This window comes from Falco punctatus, assembly GCF_963210335.1.
Source record: "Falco punctatus genome assembly, chromosome: 10".
In the NCBI taxonomy this organism is placed as follows: Eukaryota; Metazoa; Chordata; class Aves; order Falconiformes; family Falconidae; genus Falco; species Falco punctatus.
The window spans coordinates 13,665,532-13,686,969 of NC_137590.1; the positions used below are offsets into that span (position 1 = coordinate 13,665,532).

The 21,438-nt window shown below is 48.4% G+C and overlaps 1 protein-coding gene across 4 annotated transcripts in view; it reads left to right on the top strand.

Moving 5' to 3' along the window:
• Window positions 1-21,438, top strand: part of SLCO4A1 (solute carrier organic anion transporter family member 4A1) — a 55,738-nt gene that overhangs the window by 26,044 nt on the left and 8,256 nt on the right. The window contains exons 1-5 of one of the 4 annotated variants that reach the window (XM_080403665.1): window positions 8,548-12,846; window positions 13,160-14,137; window positions 15,214-15,304; window positions 16,131-16,252; window positions 16,556-16,667. In XM_080403665.1, the coding sequence (XP_080259791.1) occupies window positions 13,312-14,137; window positions 15,214-15,304; window positions 16,131-16,252; window positions 16,556-16,667 (1,151 nt within the window). In that variant the 5' untranslated portion in view covers window positions 8,548-12,846; window positions 13,160-13,311. Of the gene's footprint in view, window positions 1-8,547; window positions 14,138-15,213; window positions 15,305-16,130; window positions 16,253-16,555; window positions 16,668-21,438 lie in introns of those variants that run through there. The other 3 variants (XM_080403666.1, XM_080403664.1, XM_080403663.1) reach the window with 3 other exon arrangements.

Genomic DNA, 21,438 nt, shown 5'->3' on the forward strand with positions numbered 1-21,438 from the left:
CACACCCCCACGGCGGGACCTACCGGGCGGTGCCGCACGTGTCTGCGGGAGCGACGCGGGGAGCTCCGGGGAGGCGGGGATGGGCGCAGGGGGTGTTAAAGCCCCGGGATGGGGCTGGCGGCGGGGGTCGCGGCCGGGGTGAGCGGTGCGGGGCCCGGCGGCAGGCAGCGCTCCGGCCCCGGCGTGCGGGCTGTGGGGTGGGCTCGGGGGGCTGGTGGCAGAAGCGGGGGGTCCGTGCCGGGAAGAGCCCGTCTGGTGCCAAGGGGGGGGGGTGGGGGTGTGTGCGGGGAAAGTCACCAGAACAGTCACACTCCTTCAGATTTTCCATTTGCAAGACATCGCTGGTGATGCTTCACGACCGGTATTACTGTCTTGTAACTGAAATTGGTTAGGGCTGAATCACCGTGGTTTGGTTTTTTTTCCGGTTTTTTTTTTTCCTTTTATCAAGACCTTGCCTTTCTATGGGGAATTAAAAAGATGCAGGGAAAAGGTGGGAAATAAGAAAAGCTAGTAAAGTGGCAGGGCAAAATGATCCTTACAACAATTAGAAAGGATGCTGATGGTAAAATGGTCCCTGACTCGAGAGGGTGGGTAGGAACTGAAGTTGGAGAAGGAAGAGCTGGGATCACAGCACTTTCAGCGCCTGACCTATATTCCTTTTACTAACCTATTTGTTCAGATGATACAAATCAAAAGCAATGTTATAATAAAAACGTGGGGTTTTGATTCTAAGAGCTCAAAAGGCACAAGCGGGCATTAATGACATGAGTTTCTTGTGTTAACATTTTATAGGCTGGTCGGTTTTACCAGGCAACACACTGCAAACAGGATGTTATCCCATTCTGGCACCTTTTTTTTTTTTTTTTTTTTTTTTTTGACTTCTGGGCTCCCACTTTCTGTCGTGCCACTTAGTTGTAAAAACACACATTAAAATAATATTTGAGGGGGGATGAACACAGAGGAGATCTTTAGAGAGGTATGCCGTGAGCAGTTGTAAACGTGAGAAAAAGAATGAAGAAATGATGAGACGGTGGGGGGAGAGGGTTAGTCAAATAATGACAGGAAAAAAATATTGTAGCTATTTATATGCAAAGAGGTCTAGCTTGCAGGCTACCGAAAATGATCGGAAGTGAAGCAGCAGCCCTGTGTAGCGGGCGAGTTGAGGGGACAGACCACAGCCACCTGCCCTGCTGTGACATGCTAGAGCCACAACGGGCCACACCAGCCGGCCACAAGCCTGTCCAGGCGTGACAGTGTCCCCTGAAGCTCTGTGAAATAGCCACGCCACTAATTCACCTTAACTTGCTCTGCACGTGGGGAAAACCCACCAAGTGACAGTGGCGAAAAAGTTAAGCCTGACCCTGGGATGGTAAATGAGGTGGGAAGCAGCGACTCCTGCGAGGGCTAAATATCTTGGCCAGCAAAACCGGGAACTACCTGAGCAAGTACTTACTAGGAATCCTTACGGAGATTAGAGATTTGCTGGCAAGCGGGAAGGTGGGATCAGCCACTAACAAAAGAAATATCCACCGGCTTAGGGAGATCAGCATCCAGCTGCTCAGTGCCTCATGATTTCCAACCGTGAACTCCTCGAGGCAGCTTGAAGCTGGTTTTGAGTCTGTCTTTTGCAGCACGGACTGTGTTGGGGAGGATCCTGCTCTCCAGTTTGGGGCTTTACACCCCGCAGTAGCACAAAAAGGGAATCATGGCTTCGCTTTACTCTGCTTGTTTTGCTCAGTCCACCCCAAAAAGCATCACTGAGCACTTGTTTTGCTTTCCTTTATTTTAATTGAGCGTATCAAGCCCCACAACCTGCCTTTGCCTACGGGCTTGCTCCCAACCCACAGGAGAAGGTGCTCACGTGCCAAATTGCCAAATATTCTGCTTTGCCATTTGGGTAAACCTCCCCTGGCCCCTTGAGCTGCTGCCTGTAAGTTGGTGACTCGGAGCCTGGGATATTCACATCTTGCAGAATCCCATTAATGCAACAGTGGACAGTGGAAAAGCTTCGCAAGACCCTGCAACCTCTTAGCAGAGCTGACAGCCTGTTGCTGGTGGGTTAGTGAGATGCTGAGCGGGATTTCAAGGGAAAGGCTGCCCCTTTGGGTTTTATGCTTAATAACCCAAGGTCACTGTGTTAAAGCAGCGTGCAGGAGTTGTTCAGCGTGCACAGGCTGTCTCGGCTGTGGGCTGCCCTGAAATGGGTCAGCGTTCTGGTCTTGGTTTCAATGGCTGCCCTGAACTGTGTTGTGCTTCCCTTGCACATTTGAAAAACGTTATCTTGGCTGAGTGAGGGGCTGATCCTTGTGCAGAGAAGCAGAATCTGGGGGCGGTGACAGCCCAGAGCACGCTGGCAGGATCCGGGGCTGTGCCCGAAGGGTCGGTGGCAGCACGGCTCTCCCTGCCCCCAGGTTTCGGCAGGTTCCCCAGCTACCCCAACCCTCTCGAGATGCAAGAGCTGCTCCTACCCTGGAGCCACTCTCCTTTCCCTTTTCAAAACTGATTTATTGCTAGACCTCCCTACAATATAATTAGTTTTGTTCCGTCTTGGCCTTGAGTGACCTCCTGGCACACGAGTGGTGATGCTGAACTGGAGGATTTGAGAACAAAGAGTTTCTGCAAACACTTTCTGGGAAAAATTCTCTGGGAGAGGTCAAGGACTTCATCTGGTTTATGAATCCCAGACAAAAGCATCCACCCTACTTTGGTAGCTGTGATGAGTGATTGTAGACAAGTGGGCCACTAACTTGAATAGATTTTGCGTCAGACCCCTTGTTGGTGCAGCAGAAAGCATGAGATGAGGCAGTGGAGTGTTTAATATTAATAGAGTAATGTTATTCTAACCTTAAATCTCTCTTCAGGCAGAAGTGCCCCTAAATCTAGGGTACTACTGTGTTGCTGCTGTCAAAAATAATGTCATTCCACTTCTTAGACTGTAAATGAGCTTGAGCAATGGGAATATTTTAGTGGTGGGAAATACTCTGTTTATTGTTCGCCTCGTTTGGCAAAGTGCTGAGCCTTTCCAGAAGTTTTAGAAATTCTTGGAGCAGTGAAGGCACTAGTCCCATTTCTTCTCTTGTGCTGTTGCACTGACACGTGTATAGTTACACTAAAACTGAATTTGATTGCTGTTGTTAATGGATAAAGTGTATTGCTGTATGGCATCAAAAATCTCCAGTCATTTGAATTCTCACAGCTTGGCTTGGTTGCTTCAAGAAGAAAATGCAATGCTGACAAGCTTTGTTTAACTGTCGTCCAGGGGTTTGAAGGAGTTAGGGACTCATTTTCATATTGAGAAAGCAAGACCAACCACTTTTCTCCACCCCACCCCCCCACACCCCCCAAAAATACCTTGACTTTGCAATGTTCCTGGCTGGAAAAAAACCAAGAAAAAGTACTTTTTGGCACTTTTATAGCTATGGTTTCATATTTGTGAATTCAAGTGCCTTGGGTATGCTATGAGATAGGAGTTTGTTTTTCTAGATGGCATTAAGATATTAAAAAACAAAAAAGATTCTAGAGTTCCTAATAAATGATACCAACCCACAACACAAATAAAAAGTCCCCAAAACATCTGAAGGACATGGACTCTTTCAGATTTTCTGTTCTCTCATATCCTCTCCTTGGAAAACTGCATCAATCTTTGTAGCTTATCATATAAATCAGATTTGAAAATGTAATTCAAGATTTCTTTTGCTTTAAAAGCCCTGTAGAAAACAGAAGCTCAGCCCTTGTCCTGGCTGCAAGTTGGAGCAGCTGCAAGGCTGCTCTGCTTTGCCTTAGCTGGAAGGGCTTGCTAACGCCTTCCCCCATGACTGATCTGATCCTGCACCACTTCAGCATAATCCAGGATGGGGAAGATGCCATGGAGCTTTATGTTAGCATAAGAATTCCCCAAAAAAAGGGATTTCCTCACAGTGCTTTCAAAGCAACTTTATGGTTGTCTTTGTATTGCTGGGTGGATTCAGTCTCCTGGAGGATTTAGATCCTTCAAGCCAGATGTGGGTCTTGTTTACAACTGAATTAGCCTTTTCTGGAGTCCTCCATAACCTTGCTTGACCTGTGATCCCTTTGGTGTTGCGTATTTTCCTCTTATTTGGTAGCAAACCTTTGAAAGAGTTTTTTAAGATGCTGGAGAAACTGGATTAGAAGTGAAAAGTGGGCATCCAGCCTGTGGTCTACACTGACTATGTCTCCCATCTTCTTGTTTTAAAATAATTTAAAATTTAAAATATTGCCTTTTTTCAATCAAAAAAAAAAAAAAAAAAAAGATTTCTTTGCCTACCACCACAGGCCAGCAGATTTTTATTGCCTTGAATTACCTTTTACTTTCTGTAAGCAATCTCAAGAACCCCGCTTGAACGCCTTGTGTGAGCAAACCCTGCTCACGAGTAAGCTGCAGTGGGTGGGATCAGGCCCATCATTTCTTAGAGTACCTTGATCACAAATCCACCCTCAGTGACCACGTTCAAGCTGATAACCAAGAGGGAGGTTATCCTGCCGTGCCCGTTTCTCCTGGCACCTTGCTGGGGGCTGTGGGATGCAGGCAAGTCCTCACCAAGGACAATTAAAAAGTTTCTGAGGCAGAAATGGAAACCCCGCTGTGCCGGTGGGTGGAAGCAGGGATCCCTTGAAGGCAGTTTGCAGATTTTCAGGTGAATCTATCCTCTAGTGGCAGCTAAGGCCACGATTCCTTGCATGCGGGAAAAGGGGGGGTGGGGGTGGGTACAAAGTAGAAGCCATCACCCCATCGCACATGGACAGCGATCCCCTCTGAGTCGCAGCAGATGTTCTGGGTTGGCAACGGGCACGTTATCAGCCTGTTTATTCCTTTATCTCAGGAAGAAACACCATTTGGCGGCAATTTGCTGCCTGGCAGTAAGAACGAATGGCTGGTGAGAGGCGTGCGCGGCTTGCAAACCATGCGGCGCCTGTGCGTGCCCCTTCTCCATGCGTTAGCCTGTACGTTGATGTGTGCGTATGGGGCTGCTGTTTCATACCGAGCTGGGTTTCTTACAGGGGCCTGTTAATGCAGAACGGTATTGTTCTAGCGTGCCAGCATCTCTCAAAGGAGTCGGTGGAGTCTCACCTCTTTCTATCGGGGGGATTTTTATTTACTTGGGTGCAGCCAGCCCTGGAAGGAGCGGGCAGCCGAGGACAGCACAGCCGAGGTTTACCTGCCCGTTGGCAGCCGGTTGTGCCTTGAGATTTTCAGTCCTTTCTAGACGAGCTGTTTGCTGTAACTGCTGGAGGAACCTGCAGCACAAGGGCTCGCTGCTGAAATATATCTGAGGTTTCTAAGGAAGGTGTTGTTTCAGCTTGGCTTCTCCTGCCCATCCTTGGTGGCAGTGGTCAGCAGCCCTGCATACTGCCAGCGTGCTGATCTCATCCCTTCTGGGTTTGGGTTCCTCCCCTTGCTGTCACTGTAGCTTGTGGTTATGGTACTGGTTTGGGATTTTTGTGTCCGACAGTGAAGAGAAGTCACCCCTTTGAAAGTGCCCATCGTTTCCCCTTGATTACACAATAGGGACACACCTTCTTCAAAGAAATCCCAAAATATACAATGATGTTTCAAGATCTAGGGTGTTGCGTGATCACATGCAAATTAATGGCAAGCTGATGTGTTTTTTCTAAGTGGATGAAATGCGATGAAGGATGGGGCTTTTGTTTAGCTCCTCTTTGCAGGGCAGGTGGGGGAGTACTTGGTGTTGGGAAACTTAAGAGGCTGCAAGCGCCATCAGACATCCTACAGCTGCATGAGCCGGGGCACTGATCTTGTCCGAACTCCCTTGTACCACGCAGGTTTGTGCTGAAAGGGTTAATTTTTGCATCATCTGGCTTTGTGCTAGATCAAATAGTGTTTGTGTTGTGGTAGCCAACGTGAGGCCAGAATAAGCTCGGGGTAATATGCTTGGCTAATCCAACAGAAATATGATTATGTGCCTGTTCTTGCTACAGATCGTATCTGCAGTAATGTGTGATTTAGTGACACACCAAATAGTGATTGTGGAGACATGGGAGAGGGCTTGAGGGCTGCAACACCTCCCCTGTGCAGACAGGCTGAGAGAGCTGGGGGGGCTCAGCCTGGAGAAGGCTCTGGGGAGACCTTACAGCACCTGCCAGCACCTAAAGGGGCTGACAAGAAGCTGGAGAGGGGCGTCTACGAGGGCCTGTAGCGACAGGACGGGGGGAACGGCATTAAACTGAAAGGGTAGGTTTGGATTAGATATAAGGAAGAAATTCTTCCCTGTGAGGGTGGCGAGGCGCTGGCACAGGCTGCCCAGAGCAGCTGGGGGTGCCCCGTCCCTGGCAGGGTTCAGGGCCAGGCTGGATGGGGCGGGGGGCAACCTGTGCTGGTGGGAGGGGTCCCTGCTCAGGGCAGAGGGGTGGGACTGGATGGTCTTTACAATTCTTTCCGACCCAAACCATTCTAGGATTCTATGGCTTGAGGGCTGTAGATAACCTGAATGTGATGATCTCCTTGCAGCGGGCAACAGAGACACAATAGGAATGTCTAACTCAAATTAGGTACTTAACTTTAAACAAGTAATTAAGAGAGAGAAATCCTAGTCTTAAAGCAGGATGACTTCCTAGGGAGTCACCTGTGACGTAGAAATCAGGGTCATTTAACTTTGCATTTTGCATGCTGTAGTGACTTCCTAGGTGCTAATCTGAGGTTAAGTGAAAATGAACAGCTGGAGTTCTACTGTATTTTGCAAGATGGCCTGTTTCAAGCAGCAAGTTCATTGAAGTGCTGTCTGGGAGGCTGCGCTGTTCCTATGCTTGGCAGGAATCTCAAGACTAATACCTAAGAGGATTAGAGGGCATCGCTGAACGTTAAACAAGATCCAGGCTAAGCGGTCTGCACCATTGAGTTTGTGCTCCAGGGGCTGTGCAGGGAAGCTGTTACGCTGATCTGGAAAAAGAGTGGGCTTGTGTGGGAAACGCTCTTCCCTCAGCTGAATCCTTCCTGTAGTTTCTGTGTCCCTCAGGCTCCCGCCTGACGCGGTGTTTCCACCCTCTGCCCATCTCACGGGCTCATGTGCCCTTGTGCTCGCTGAGGATGCCAACTGTTGCAGGGGATGCTGATGATCAGCAAGTTTCTTCTTCTGTGATGCATTTAGCTCTTCTCATGTGCTCCCTTCAGCTCTGTGTTGTCTGGTTGGAGAGGGAAAGGGGTGGGCATCCAGCCCACCAACGTAGGGTTGAGCTGGAGAATTTGTCATAGAAACCTCAAGCTAAAGGCTGTTGTTGGCTGCTGGAGCAGTATGACCTTGTGGTACGTGATTTCCCCCTGAAAATCCACTTACTGTGCAGAAGAGGGGTTGGAAGGCAACCTTGTCTCAGGAAAAAGTGAAGTACTAGGTAATTTGGATGTTGATCTCCAACCCCCTTTGTGGAAAGGATACATGGAGGCTGTGCCCCCTGCAACATCCCTCCCTTTGCAGCACGGCAGCGTGCCCCAGGGTTTCGTATAGATTTCTTCCCATGCTATGGCAGGAATCAGGGTTTTAAGGTTTGTATTTCATCTCCAAATATTGATCTATTTGATTGATTTGAAAGGAAAAAGGCATTAAGACCCCCTGAGGGAATGGTGCCTCGCAGTCCGCACTAGCACAGGCATGGCAGGTGCTCTAAGGAAAAAGAATGAGTGTGGAAAGGTGCGCGTTTCCTTAGGTGTGTGGAATGGTTGACAGTAGAAAGGAGGGTAGTGGTCCGAGTTAGGGTATAAATAGTTCTGACTCCAAGCACAATTGTGTTTCTGCTTTTGCTCTTATGATCCTGATACCCTGCAAGAGGAGTGCAGCTTGGTGTAATGCATGAATTGGTCATTCAGTGGAAGTTAAAAAAAAAAAAAAAAAAAAAAAAAAAAAAAAAAGGCTGTTATCCAGCAGTGATGCAAGAGAAAAGCCTGTGAAAAGGCTTTGCTGCTCCAGCAATGACTGTTGCCCTCTGTTTAGGAGAAGGATGCAGAAATTTTATCAGCACACCACCTACAGTGGAAGGGCCTGATGTTATTTGTGCCAAATCCATCTTTTTGTGGTAAGGCTTCCGCAGAGTTTCATGGTATCATTTCCTCTGAATTTCCCTTTTTTGTTTTTGCCTTCATAGTGATGAAACCAGGGGTATGAAAAAGACTAAGTTCTCTTTTGAAAAGAAATGATGAAGAGATAAAAAAAGTGAACCATGGTAGATGACAGCATTATTCTGTTATATTTATCCTGTAGTCAGCATCCTTGCATTGTGTAACGCAGGATGTTGCATTTTTTGGCATTTTTATTGCTTCTATCTTTAGAAGCAGCAAAGAATTGTGTCTTGTATTCTTCATTTGGGTTTTGCTCACTTTGTTTTATATATCATAGAGGTTTTGCCTGAATCTGTATCTTCTGCATGGCAACAAAGAAGGGATAGCTATAGGAACTAACTGGTAATTGGGAAAAGCTGACTAATGGCTCATGCAGAAACGTTATCCTGAATACTGAATGCCCTTAAACAGGTTGTAAGATGGAAATGATGGAAATATGGAATGATGGAAATATTTCCAAATGATGGAAAATAACGCCATGCTGTGGGCAAGACTAGATGTTGGGAAAGTGCTGGTGGTGCGTCTGTGTTGGAAGAGGCACAGAGACACCAGCTCTGTGGGCAGTAACAGTGGCTGGAGAGCACGGTGCTGTGCCAGCGCAAAAGCCTTCTCACTGTTCATCAAACTTACGGGTAGGAAAAAGATGTTAAAGCAAGAGTGACATGAGGGAGAGGGAGCTGGGTATTATAGCATAAAAGAACCTTTTGTCTTGCTAATCTTTTGCTATGACAAAATATAGCAGTCCAGTTAAATCTGCTTTGTGCGTTGGCGCTGCAGGTTTTTAAAGATGGTCTAAGGCAGCTGCAGCCAATTGTATTTGCACAGATAAGCTGGAACAAATAAGTAAGCACAGAAAATCTGGGTAGATTTATCTTCAAAGCATTTTCAAACAGCTAATTGAAAATTATCCAAGCCACCTTCCTGATTTCTTGCATATTATTGCATTAATTTGCTGGCGAATGGGAAGTGCTTGGAAAACACAGAAAGGATTTGTGAGTGCTAAGCTTTACTACTTGGAATTTATTTAATTATAAATGTGTACTTGCTCATGTGATAATTTAAAGCCAGTTTCTACTGCTGCCTTCCATGCTTCAGACTCCAGTGGGACTAAGCACACAAACCCACGTCTCCAACATGAGGGGTGGGCCAGGGCATTGCCGCTGCCCCCTGCACTTCAGCTGGCCCTGCAGCACTGCTGGCGAGCACAGGAGCACAGCATTGGGTGCATGGCCAGCTGCCTGCTCCTTAGGTGTGTTTCTCGTTCCTGAAGCGTTTCCATGTGTGCAGGACAATGGCGTTCCTGTAGGAACTGCTTACAAAAGGCTTCAGGCTGGTCCCGATGCTGCTCCCAGCAATAGCAGCATCCTCTGTATTGCTGAACCAAAGGGATGCTTTTTAAAAGCATGCTAAAAAATGCAAGGTTCACACTTTGTGTGAGCTGGCTAAAGTTCCTCAGCTGCCAGGAAAACAACTTGATGTTGCACATGAATAACCCGATCACCCCATGCTTTCTTTTATCTCCCTTTAACTGAACCAGCACCCTGAGGACAAGCCCTGTTCACAGGACTGGGACGTGGGTTTATCTCACTTCTGGGAGACTTCCTCACTCCTAAACCAGCAAGTGGATTACACTTGATCCATAGGGTGTTTATCAGCCATGACAGAAGTAATACTGATAATCCACTGATGCCAAACTACCCAAGAAAAATTTAGAATGAGAAATTAAATGTACAAACCTAGATGAATTTGTCCCTTTCTGGAGTAACATGATCTTGCTACTGGGATGTGGACTTTCCCAAATTCAACATTATTTGTTTGGCAAGGTTGGGCTGACTCACGTGTCAAGGAGAATAACTGAGGCTGCCCCGTGCAGCCACCAAGCATTGCCGGGGGCTGCTTCTCCCTGGTTTGCAGTACATTTTCTGATCATTTTTAATCCCTCATTCCTTTTCCTTAGCAAATATCTCCATGTGTGCCATAGAATTGAAAAAATGATTAAGTCTGCTCATAAACCGTAAACCGTGCTCAGCTATGGAAAGCAGAAGTTATGAATAGATGTTATTTGCCACAATAATGCCCTATAAAAGTCAAGAACCATAGAATAAAAGGGAAGATTAACTATTATTGGGCATGCTTCAGCAAATAGGATTATTTTGCATGTCAGTTATGAGTTAATTTGTAACATTAATCTAATCACAGTCCTTGGCGGAGACACTGTGACTGGTCCTGTGACTTTTTAAATGATCACCTGATGAAAAGCTTGTAAGTTTTACTATTGATTTAATGCTAAGTATTGGGGAGGGGGGTAGTCTACAGATTTCATCACGAAATACAAATCATACACTTCCATTGCCTTACTACTTTTGTTGTGTTGACGTGGTGATGTTGGCAGTCTGGAAGCAGCTGCACAGTGAGAAAAAAAAAAAAGAGTTAAAATCTTGCAGCAAAATGAGTAAATCTATAGCTGTGAGATAATAGCATTGGGACTGATTCAATGTAAGCAAGAAATCACCAGCTGAGTCATTAAAAAGAGAGATGAATGGGAAGCAATAAATGGATGGCTTAGATGAATAAGAATGATTAGGAAATGCGTGAAGTTGGTTGGGTTTTTTTCCCTAAAGATTGTATTTTGTCCTCTGAAGTGCCATATGGCTCCTCTGAAAGTGAATATTCCCAGTGGATGTGTCACTGCCAGTTTATAAATACTTTGGGGTGAGAAGAGCCTGGTGGACAGCAGCGAGCAGGGGTGGGCTTCCAGCCCACAGCACATGGGCACAAGTTGTTAGCCCAGGGCCATCGGGAGGTGGCCAGGACGTGGGCTCTGGGGGCAGAGAAGGCTTCTGTGTGTGGGTAAACATCTGCTGCTTGGGGGAGAGGCTGGCTGATTTCTTGGAAAAGTTTCACCCTGTGTTTGCTGTTAAGTAGAGCTTGGAGGTGACCAAAGCTGAAGGGGAGGATGGTGTGACCACCTGGTTTTCAAGGAGCTTTCTTCTGCTTCAAGGAGAAAAAAACTTTAATGAAAAGATGTAGTCTCTTTCCTGACCCATGAAATAGCAAAATATCAATATACGTTCATGAAGTGTCAAGGGAGATACCCCAGTGCTGGTGAGGAGGCAGTAGGAGTGTTTCCTCCAGGGTCAAGGTGTGCCACTTTGGGAGCCTTTGGCTCCTGCTCTCAGCAGCTAACTCACAGAGGTGGGCTTTTTCGGTCTGCAGAAATCCGTGATAGCAAACTCAGTCCCCAGCCAAGCAACCTTCTTTACAGGCTCAGTCAAATGTAATGTCAGGCTTATGTTTGATACGGAAAGCGTGCAGCTGAAGTCACCCAGCTGCTGTGCAGGAGGCACGGTTGATTTACACGAATGTGAACATTTCCACCCCTTGGAGCCTGATCCGGTACTTGATAATCACTTCTGACCTTAATAAAGTTGGAGTGCTAAACCAGTCTTATTTATTGTTTCCAATATTGCATCCAAAGACAAGGAAACAGATTTAAAGCTGTAAGAGTCGTAAGAACATTGGAGGGACAAAAAAGTGGAAAAAATACAGCCTTGCTTCCAAGGCATTAACTTTTTTGTGCCAACACATTACAACAGTCTGTCTCTGCAGCAAAATTTCAATCCCTGCAGTTACTGTTTTGCATTTACACATCAAAGTTACGCTGTGCTGCATTCGGCCAGCTAAAGTAGAAGTTACCTGAAGGAGTCTAGGGTGGACCTGGCAAGCAGTGCCCCTCTGGCTGCCAGCTCCCCCTGCCCCTGCGCTGTCATCAAATTCCTACTAAAATCTGGACCCTGGAATATTCTGCACACTCCGTTCCCCAGACAGGGTAATTGAGATGGAATTATTTGCCAACAAAAGGTGGATCCTATTTGTTTAACTTGCCTTAAGGACCAGACCTGGCTGTTTAAAATTTGCTTACGTGTGTGGTCAGCCCTCTGCCCTTCTGGGGTGGGAGCAGGACCTTAGTGCTGCTCTGAGCATCACGTTCTGCCAAGTCCTCCTGCCCTGGCACCTGCAAGAGCTGCCGGTACAGGGCAGCGCGCTGGTGCTCGTGCACGTGATTACCTACCAGCCAAATGTCAGTAAGTTTTTCCAGAAACACACAGGTGAGTATTCACTTCTTCACCAAAGGCTGCAATATTCCCCGGTTACAACCATCTGAACACAGTTCACTTTATTGGGGAAACAAATGCCCTTTTGTCCTGTTCCCTGCTGATGAGGCTGATCGATCTCTCAAAAGTTTTTATAGGAACGTCTTGAAATGATAGTGGCAAAAAAATACTGGGAAATACAGGATGCTTTGAGGCTGCTCTCTAAGAAAACAGTGCTTGCCGCGCATTTGTTGTGAATTGAAGACCTCTGTTCAAGGGAGAACCTTACTGTTTTCATCATTTGTATTTCAGCCAAGGCATTTGAGAAAACATACCCTCGGTTGCTGGCACGATCAGGTGCTGCAGTACACCGGAGCCGGTTGGGAGAAGGCAGTCTGCATCAGTAATCAGGTTAGAGTCAGCTGCCTCTGCCCTCCAGCTCGCTCTGAAATGGCACGTAGTCTAATTAGTTGTAGAAAGGATTTTACTGAATAGTTGTAAACAGATCTGAGGGCTTGGAATAAAATCAATCTGACTGTGGAAACTTTTCAGGATAATTATAAACTATTATTGGCAGAGTGTGAAAGAGAGACCAAAGGACTTTTAGCAGTGGGAAACTTGTAGCTGTGCATGGTGTTCTCTGCGGGGGGAAGGAGAGGGACGGAGGTGAGGGTCTTGCTGTCGAACCAGGGGGGCTTCTTGAGAGGAGGGCTAAGGGGCTTCAGATGGCAGGGATACTGCCTTTAGAGGTGGTTGTTTGGGGTTTTTTTTAGTGCTCTGGAATGTTTTGTTCTTTTCTATAATGTTCATGTTGCCCCGATAACCGAGGTACCAAGGTACCCCATGGTGGAGGGTATGCAGCCAGCTGAACTGCACAGCGGCATGCTAATACTTCATGAAAAAAGCAAACAGAAAAAGAAAGGAGCAGGTTTTGAGCATGGTTTTATAAAAGGCACATGTGAAAATTCTCTCTTTACAGATCAGAGCGGTCCTGGCTCAGACCTTCACCATCTCCCTACGGATGTGAGCGCCGAAAATTGCATCTCCCGGATCAGCAGGTCCTCACCGCCCCGCAAAGCCATCCTGGCCACCAGCCCCACCTCGACCTGCCAAGGCTCCGCGTTCCCCTTCATGGCAATGCCACAGAATTCAACTGCAGAGAATGGCTTTTGTTTTGCTCAGACGCTCGACTTCTCCTGCCCATCCCCTCCTCCCTGCAAGCCCGGCCGGACCTTCGATGCCTCAAGCGGGCGGGAGCCCCGCGGCACCGCACTGAGCAACGGCACCGCATCCTCCGGCGCACGCAGCCCCGCCGACTCGTGCGCCGAGCCCCTCTGCTCCGCCACCCCAGGGGACGAGGAGACCCAGTTCAACGAAGGGATTAAATACGTGTCGGACGAAGGGGAGGAACTGGCGTGTGGCTGGGGGGGGTTCACCCCCAGATGCTTGCAGCTCTGTAACACCTCTAAGGGCGTCTTGTTCTTCCTCTGTGTGGCCTCCTTCCTGCAAGGCATGACAGTGAACGGCTTCATCAACACGGTCATCACTTCCATCGAGCGACGCTTCGACCTCCGTAGCTACCAGAGCGGGCTGATCGCCAGCTCCTACGACATCGCGGCATGCGTCTGCTTGACCTTCGTCAGCTATTTTGGAGGAAACGGCCACAAACCACGATGGCTGGGCTGGGGCGTGCTGGTCATGGGCTTGGGCTCCCTACTCTTCGCCTTGCCCCACTTCACCACGGGACAGTACGAGGCACATTCGGCGGCGGAGGTGGGCGTCTGTGGGGGAAACCAGAGCCTGCCCTGTGCCCAGGCTGCCTCCAGCCTCTCCAGCTACAGGTTCGTCTTCATGCTGGGGCAGTTCCTGCACGGGATGGGAGCTACGCCACTCTACACACTCGGCGTCACCTATTTAGATGAAAATGTCAAGACTAACTACTCCCCTGTGTACATTGGTGAGTTGAGCCGGAGGGGCAGCTGGAGCCCGTGAGCCGGGCGATGGGCAGGAGAGCTGCTCCGTCTGCCTCGGCACCGGACGGGGCACACTGAGCAGCTGTAGCAGAGGTGCTCCCAGTCTTTTGTTCCTGATAATGGACAAGGTGGTAATCAGAGGGAAGAGGCAGCTGTTGGGGAGGTTTTGATTATTTACAGGCAGGAACTGTTAAGTGCAGCTGGGTGTTTTCCCCCCAACAAGCCGTGCCTCACAGATCAGGAGGTGCCTCCGGCTCCCAGCACGGGGCCAGCTGGAGAGAGCCCCACAGCCTGCCCCAGTGCATGGCATTAGCATCTCTGGCAAACAGCCATGAGGCCATACTCAGTCCATGCAAGGGGGCATCACCCCTTAGTGCCACAGCACAGCAGGGACAGTTGCTGGGCTGCTCAGGTGCTGGTGGTGCAAAGCACAGCCAAGAGGCTGGGCTCGCTCCTCTGCTCTCTGTCGCCGATCGCTTAGCAATTGCCAAATGCTTGCAGTCCTATTTGGTGAAAATACTAAAAGGGACAACCTTTTAGCAATTCCAAAATTTAGCAGTCTGCCCATGCTGTTGGATCAGAAGGCTGGGCAAGGAGAGGAGGAGATCAGCAAGTGGATGATCTCTCCACAGCAGCAAACCAGAATAAGTGCCAGTGGTGCCATGATTAGCACAGACCCCTCTGCTGTCTATAACCCGTTGCATATTGTCAGCGGGTCATGCCGGCGGTCAGGATGTGGCAGCGGGGCCAGCTACAACCCCGCTAAATATGGTTTTCCACTGAATCAATTTTGCCTGCCCTATGCTATAAAAGTTCCCAGGATGGATGCAGAAGTCTCCCTGGGACATAAATGGGAGATGAAACTTGTTAAAACTGTCTGGCTTTGTTTCTCAGTGGCTTAGGGAGAGGGGGACGGGGCGACAGGAGGCTGAGCATCCTGGATCCGGGAGGGAACTGGGCTGCTGCGGTGGGGCGGAGGATGCTGGGCACCAGCAGCTCTCCACAGCATCCCTGGCTGAAGCGCTGCTATTTGTCTCACACTGCTTGTTTTCCCTTTCAGCTGTTTTCTACACTGCTGCAATCCTTGGGCCTGCAGCGGGTTATCTGGTAGGAGGAATGTTTCTAAATATTTATACTGAAATTGGCAGAGAGTAAGTCGCTAAAAAATAATCTTGTTCCTTTTCCTTTATGCTATATGTTTCCTTTGGGCTAAAAAAAATAACAATCTGGAGAAATGACCCGGTGGCTGGGTGGAAATGTGCCCATGGCATTCAGCGGTGTTTCTGCGGGGGGGCTGAGGCTGGAAGGGTGGCTTGCATTAGCGCTGTTTCTAGAAGAAAATTGCTAACGAACCTGTCAGCTTAAATCCTTCCTCACGCTGCACTGCCTGTGCTAATGAGGCTATGAGCAGCAGGTGAATTGTTTGAATGAGTTCCCTGATGAGGCAACGCTACCAGCAGTGCTGCTCATCCTCCCGGTCATCCAGCCAGGATGCTTAGTCCCTCCTTCCCTTTTAGTTTTTGTAATTTATCCTGAACTCCTTACAGGCTCTTTGGCAGATGGATGGGTTGAAAAGGGGGAGTGGGTTTCCAGGGGAAGGAGTGGGTTATGTCCACCAGTTTTCTGGCAAAGGGTGGCTCTGGGGTGAAACAAGGATTGTAGCAACCCCCAAAGCACAAGTGAAATGGGGAGAAGCAAATACGCAAGATGGAGATTAAAGGGGAATTAAAGGATGTAATTTCCCAGGCTCGTTGAGTGCGGTGCTCTCTGGTAAGGCAGGCAGCGCTGCGGTGTGGCGGGGGGGGTGGTGGATGTGGCATCCCCAGCAGATCACCATGGGAGAGGCCAGAGCTCAGTTTCCTTCGCTGACGTCCCCCACCATGTCCCCCGCCAGCTCAGTGAGAGGCATGCCGAGCTGTCCCGCTCCGTTCCAAACCGCCACCTCTCTCCCTTGTGTCCTTTGGCTGTTTCTTACAGGATTGACATCACCCCGGAGAACACGCTGTGGGTGGGAGCATGGTGGATCGGCTTCCTCGGGGCCGGAGCAGCCTCCCTCCTCATCTCCATCCCCATCCTGGGGTACCCCCACCGCCTCCCAGGTACACGCTGCGGGAATCGGGGCTGGGACTGCACGGTGCTGACACACGCCTTGGGGCTGGCATCCTTGCGCATGTGTGTGGCTGGGGACACAGGGTAGAGAAAGAGCTTCCAGTGTTTATATTTTAATTCCTACATGGATTTCACCCCTGCAGCTTTCCAGCTGCCTCCTTCCCTGCTCCTGCCTTGCAGCCATTGGCAGAGGGAGGATGTTGCGTTGCATTTTCACGCTGCAAATCCACTTGGGTGGCATCCGTATCTCGTGTCTCACATGCTCCTCGTTCCCATTTGCCTCTCATTTTCAGGATCCCAGCGGTATATCGTTATGAGGGTGTCAGAGGCTCATCAGCTAAAGGATGGAAGCCACAAAAAAGCATCGGATCCAGACTTTGGGAAAACAGTTAAAGATCTGCCTCGGTGAGAAAACTGCCCCATGCCTGAGGTTCAGGGAGCCCTCCCCAGGGGCGGGAGCAGTGGGCCCAAACTGAGCTTGCTTTCTGTGATGCTAGCTAAAAGATTTTGCCCATCTTCAAAGATAGCAATGATGCTTCCTTGCAGGGGAAGTTGCAAAGTGCCTGGTCCTGTCAGTGGCTGGGAGCTCTCAGCAAATGGGCTGAACTAGAAATTGTGCTGGGGACCGTGTGGGAGAGCAGGGGACAAGTGGCTGGTCCTGTCCGTGTTTTTCAGAAGCTCACGTCCACGTGTGAAGATCCACCTGCAGTCATATGCAGCATGTGGAGTTTCACGGAGTGGCTTGGTGCCAGCCTTCCGGTGGCAGGAGATGCACAGGCAATGCCCCCCATGCCCTCTCCCCAGCAGCATTAGTTCCTCCAGTCTGCTTGTGTCTGGCTTCACCTGGCCCAGTCAGGTGTTGTCCAGGGTCCTCTCCTCTCCTCCTCCATCTCCATCCCCATCCCTTCAGGGCTTTGCTTCCTTTATTTTTCCTTTTGTTAGATCCCTGTTTTCTCCTTTTAGTGAGAAGAGAGGAAACAAAACTCACAGCTCTTACAGCTCCATTCCAAATCCAGGGAACAAGATATTCTGCACTGTAGCTTTCAGTTCCCTTTGTCTTTTATTCTTAGTTTCCTTTTTTTTTTTTTTATGTTGCCTTTGCGTCTTCCAGCCACCTTTTATGTGTAACTATTTCTTATCTCTCCTGCAAAGCAGTGACAGAGCAGTGTGCTTCATCTCAGGGCTGCTGCTTGGCTGGGCTGTGGGCGAGCATGCTGGCACCAGGGACGGGTTGGTAGGAAATGGTTTAAAGGGATCCTGGGTAGGAACATGCGAGTGGCCAAAATAAAATGCGGTCTTTTAACCTGGAAATATTTGCTGTGGATCTTTGAAATCTTTTGTGTTTTGATTTTGGGGTTTTTTTTGTGTGTGTTGAGTTTGTATTTAAATGGAGGGCAGGGGGTGAGGTGCCACTTTATTTGCAGCTTGTGTTTAGCTGGTGTGCAAGCTTTGGATGTTGCAGAGATACCTGGGTACCAATCCCTTTCGGAGCTCATAGTCAATAAGGGGATTTTTCTTTTTTGTATTTCTCCCAGGATCTTTTTGAGGAAGGAGTTTGCATCCATGTGTGATGGCTGCCCCATGCAAAGGCAAACATTCGGTGTTGCCAAACCCCGTGCTGCTGCCAGCAGTTACGTCTGAACTTGGGTTGGGGTATTTGCCTTTGTGCTGGCAGAGGGGGATTGAAGCAGGTGCTCGTTACGGGGCTTTTCAGCAGCAGTCAGCCTGTGTTGGGTCAATGCAACTACTCACACTGGTTTGAAATTCTTGGAGACTTTGTAGGAAGTTTACCAGGGGTTAAGGCAGCTTTACGAAGAATATTACGTTGAACAGATTTCAGTACTGTTATTAAATGGCATTCTTGACTGGGTGCCATCTTCCGAGGTCATGGCTTATTCTCCACACGGAAATTAAATTCAAAACCTGCATTTAAATAATGATAAGGTTATTACTAAAACCAACACAAACAGGGTAGCAGAGAGGGATGAAATCCAGTGGTTGATGCTGTTCTTGCCTATCTGGAGCAAAGCTCCCACTGTTTCTCGGTGAGGACTGGCTGACTGCAGGTACAGTCCTCCTCCGGGAGCATCTTCTTTCACCCCTCATTCCTGAAGAACAAATACCTAAAGGTGGGCAACTCACATCAAACAGTTCAGATCAGTCCAGTCCTTAGTGTGCTTTTCGTTTGAAAGCAAAAACCTAACAGACTTTTGTGTTCCCTGGTTTTGATTATTAAAAGGGAAGTGCCTTAAAGGCTTGCTATTCTGGAAGCCTGCATTAAAAAGGAGATCACATCTGCGCGTGCAGCTCTTGGGGACACGTGGACCAGGCTGGGGAGCAAGGCCAAAGGACACTGTTGCTTTTGTTTTGGTAACAGCTGAGATGCTACACGTTTTCTCACAGTATGGACAGTAAGAATCTCCCAAAGATAAGCAGAAATACTGATGAAATAAAATACTGTTCTATGCCATCAGGTCCTTCCTAAGTGAGCTTGGTGAATAGCTGTATTCACAGTGCTGTCTAAGAGCAGGAGCTTACAGGAATGCAGCCTGCACAGCCTAATCCTCTGCCCTGAAGAGACTTCTGTCTTAATTCTTAGGTTGAAAAGGCCTGATAAAATAGCATTTGCCTTTCCCTGCTTCCATATGATAGTTCTCGTGAAATAGCCCCTCCTGGCAGTACAGAGGGATTCAAACAGAAGGCACACAGAGCTGTGCCAGGAGAGGAGGCTCGGTCCTAGCGAGCTACAAGATGGAGTTGGTGAACATCACTCACTGGTGTGTCAAGCCCTGATCCTCCTCATGAGAGGCTACGGTCAGGAATTCACTCATCCCCCTCGGGTTAGGTGGCAGGCTGGGGCTTTGGTTTGTCTCATGCCTTTACTACAGCTTCCGTGCATTGTAAAGGGAGGTTGGTTTACATTCCTGTGGGACGTAGGTGCTGCCCTCTGTTCCCTCGGTGGTGGTGACAGTAGGTGTCATTTTGTGCTGGAAAAATCCCCATTCACATGCTCGAAGATTGCATTAAGTATCTTGTCTGTCATTAATGACTCATTAGTTTGTGACTGTGCCCTTACAGCCTGGGGTGTCCTGGGCATGCATTTCTCAGAGGAGCAGCCTTGGGTCGTACAGGTGGTCCCAACCTACCCAGCAGGACCATTACTGAGGAAGGAGTACCTATATCTATACCTATATGCGCCCTTATCATTAAGGGCTTGCAGGATCAGGCTTTTACAGGTGGTGGGGTTCTTCTCTTGGTAGTGCTGAGCCTCCTGAAATGCCTTTGGCTGCAAGAACTGACAGTCAAGAGTACTCAAGAGTTAGGTGGTTTCTGGGTGTGTTTAGAGTCCTGCCAACAGCAGTGAAAAGGTCTGTGTTGACTTTGGTAAGGTTTCATACGCTGTAACTCCTCACACCTATGTCTTCTGTCTACAAACGGATTAAATTATGTGAGTAAATCCTTACTCAGCACTGAAAGGAGTTCCTCTGAATTTTGCTACCTGCAGGTCTAACCTGTAAGCTTTAAGCAACAGGCACAAAGTCACGCTGGTACCAGGGGACAAATCCTCTCTTGGGACTCCTGTAAAAACTGTAAAAAAGTGAAAACCTTGTGCTTTTTCTACATCAGCCACAGGGTCCACAAGTATTTTCTTGCTAAGAGGCTTTGTGCTTCGAAATAAAGCACAAGTGAAAAAATCATTCCTGGAAAATAGTTTAGTAAACTAATCCCAGTAGCTGGACAATAGTGTAAATCCCCTGTAATCAAGGTGTACGGATGTGTGATATTTCCGCCGTTCAGCTTCTTTTTTTTTTTTTTTTTGTGTAATGAAATTCTCCACTTTATGTGGATAAAGCTGTATAAATCTGATAGTGAGCCTTGGCACGTCTCTCGGTTGTACTACAGTCGGTTTTATCTGATTTCACGTTTCCTGCAAAGCAGTAGGTGGTGACTGTGCCTTTCAGTTCAGTGAGCATCCCACAGCATCCCTGTTGTGCCATCACTGCGGGATGGTGGGGTTGTGCCCGTCTCAGAAATGGGATGGTCTGTGGGACTGGTCCGGGCCAGGCTTGGGGAAGGTCATGCAGCAGCATTTCAAGCCTGTTACAAAACACCCCCTGCAAAGCAGTGTCGGCCCTCTTAGTCCAATATCCGAGAGAGTGAGAGATAATTGAGACCATCCCATGTGCCTGGGGGCCTTTCTGCGTCTCGGAGTTGGAATCATTGCTGGATCATCTTCCCGCATATAAATGACACTTGGCAATTTTTCAGGCATATCTATGGCGCTCTGCTAAATCCTGATGGGTCGAAGATAAAATGTATTTGCTCGACTTATACATTAAGCTTAAAGTAAAACTGTGGTTAGATTGCGGGAGAAAGATTGCTTTCTGTTTTCCAGTGGGATATAAGGTGTCTTGGAGGTGTTTCCTCCATATAGAAAGGCCTGCTTGGTATTTCCCCTGAGCTGCAAAACGTCCATGGTTATCAGAGATTGTTATTCTCGTGGGGACATGGGTTCACATGAATAACACGTGTATATATGAGGATGTTACACAACCTTGTTCCCTGCTCTTAGTCAGGAGTCCCAAGATAACTGCCAGCAGGGACTAATAAAACCTTGAAAGGACTGAGATTTGTTGAGGAGTTGTATCCTTTCAGTATTGCCCCATTTAGGAATGGAAAATACTCAGGCTGACCCTAAATGTTGGAAAATTACTGCTGAAATCATCTGTCTGGAAGTCGTGGGCCCCCTGAGTGTGAATGATATCCCACACGTGCTACTGGTGTTCAGTCCCTGTTAGGAACATGAGATAAATAGACCCATCTGGTGCCCTTGTGCGATCCACAGAGACGAGTCAAAGAGCCCCAGATTATTCCCTCCTGTTTTAGGTGTTTGGTTGACGTTCCTCAGATTCCCGTGGCGCTTGGCTGTAGCCAGTGGAGCTATAAAAGACAGCCAGGGTAGGTGCCTCTGGTAGGTGCCTGAAGGTAGTCAGGACAACTCCCAGTAGGAACGAGAGCCAGAGCAGGTTGGCCCATGAGAGGCGTTATATATAAAGGCAGAGTTTGAGGGCAAAGTTGTTGATGGCCACCTGCGATGGAGACATCTCCACAAGCACCAACACCTGCTCTGCCAGTACAGCGGGGGAGGTGAGGGCATCTGCAGCATCCTTCCTTG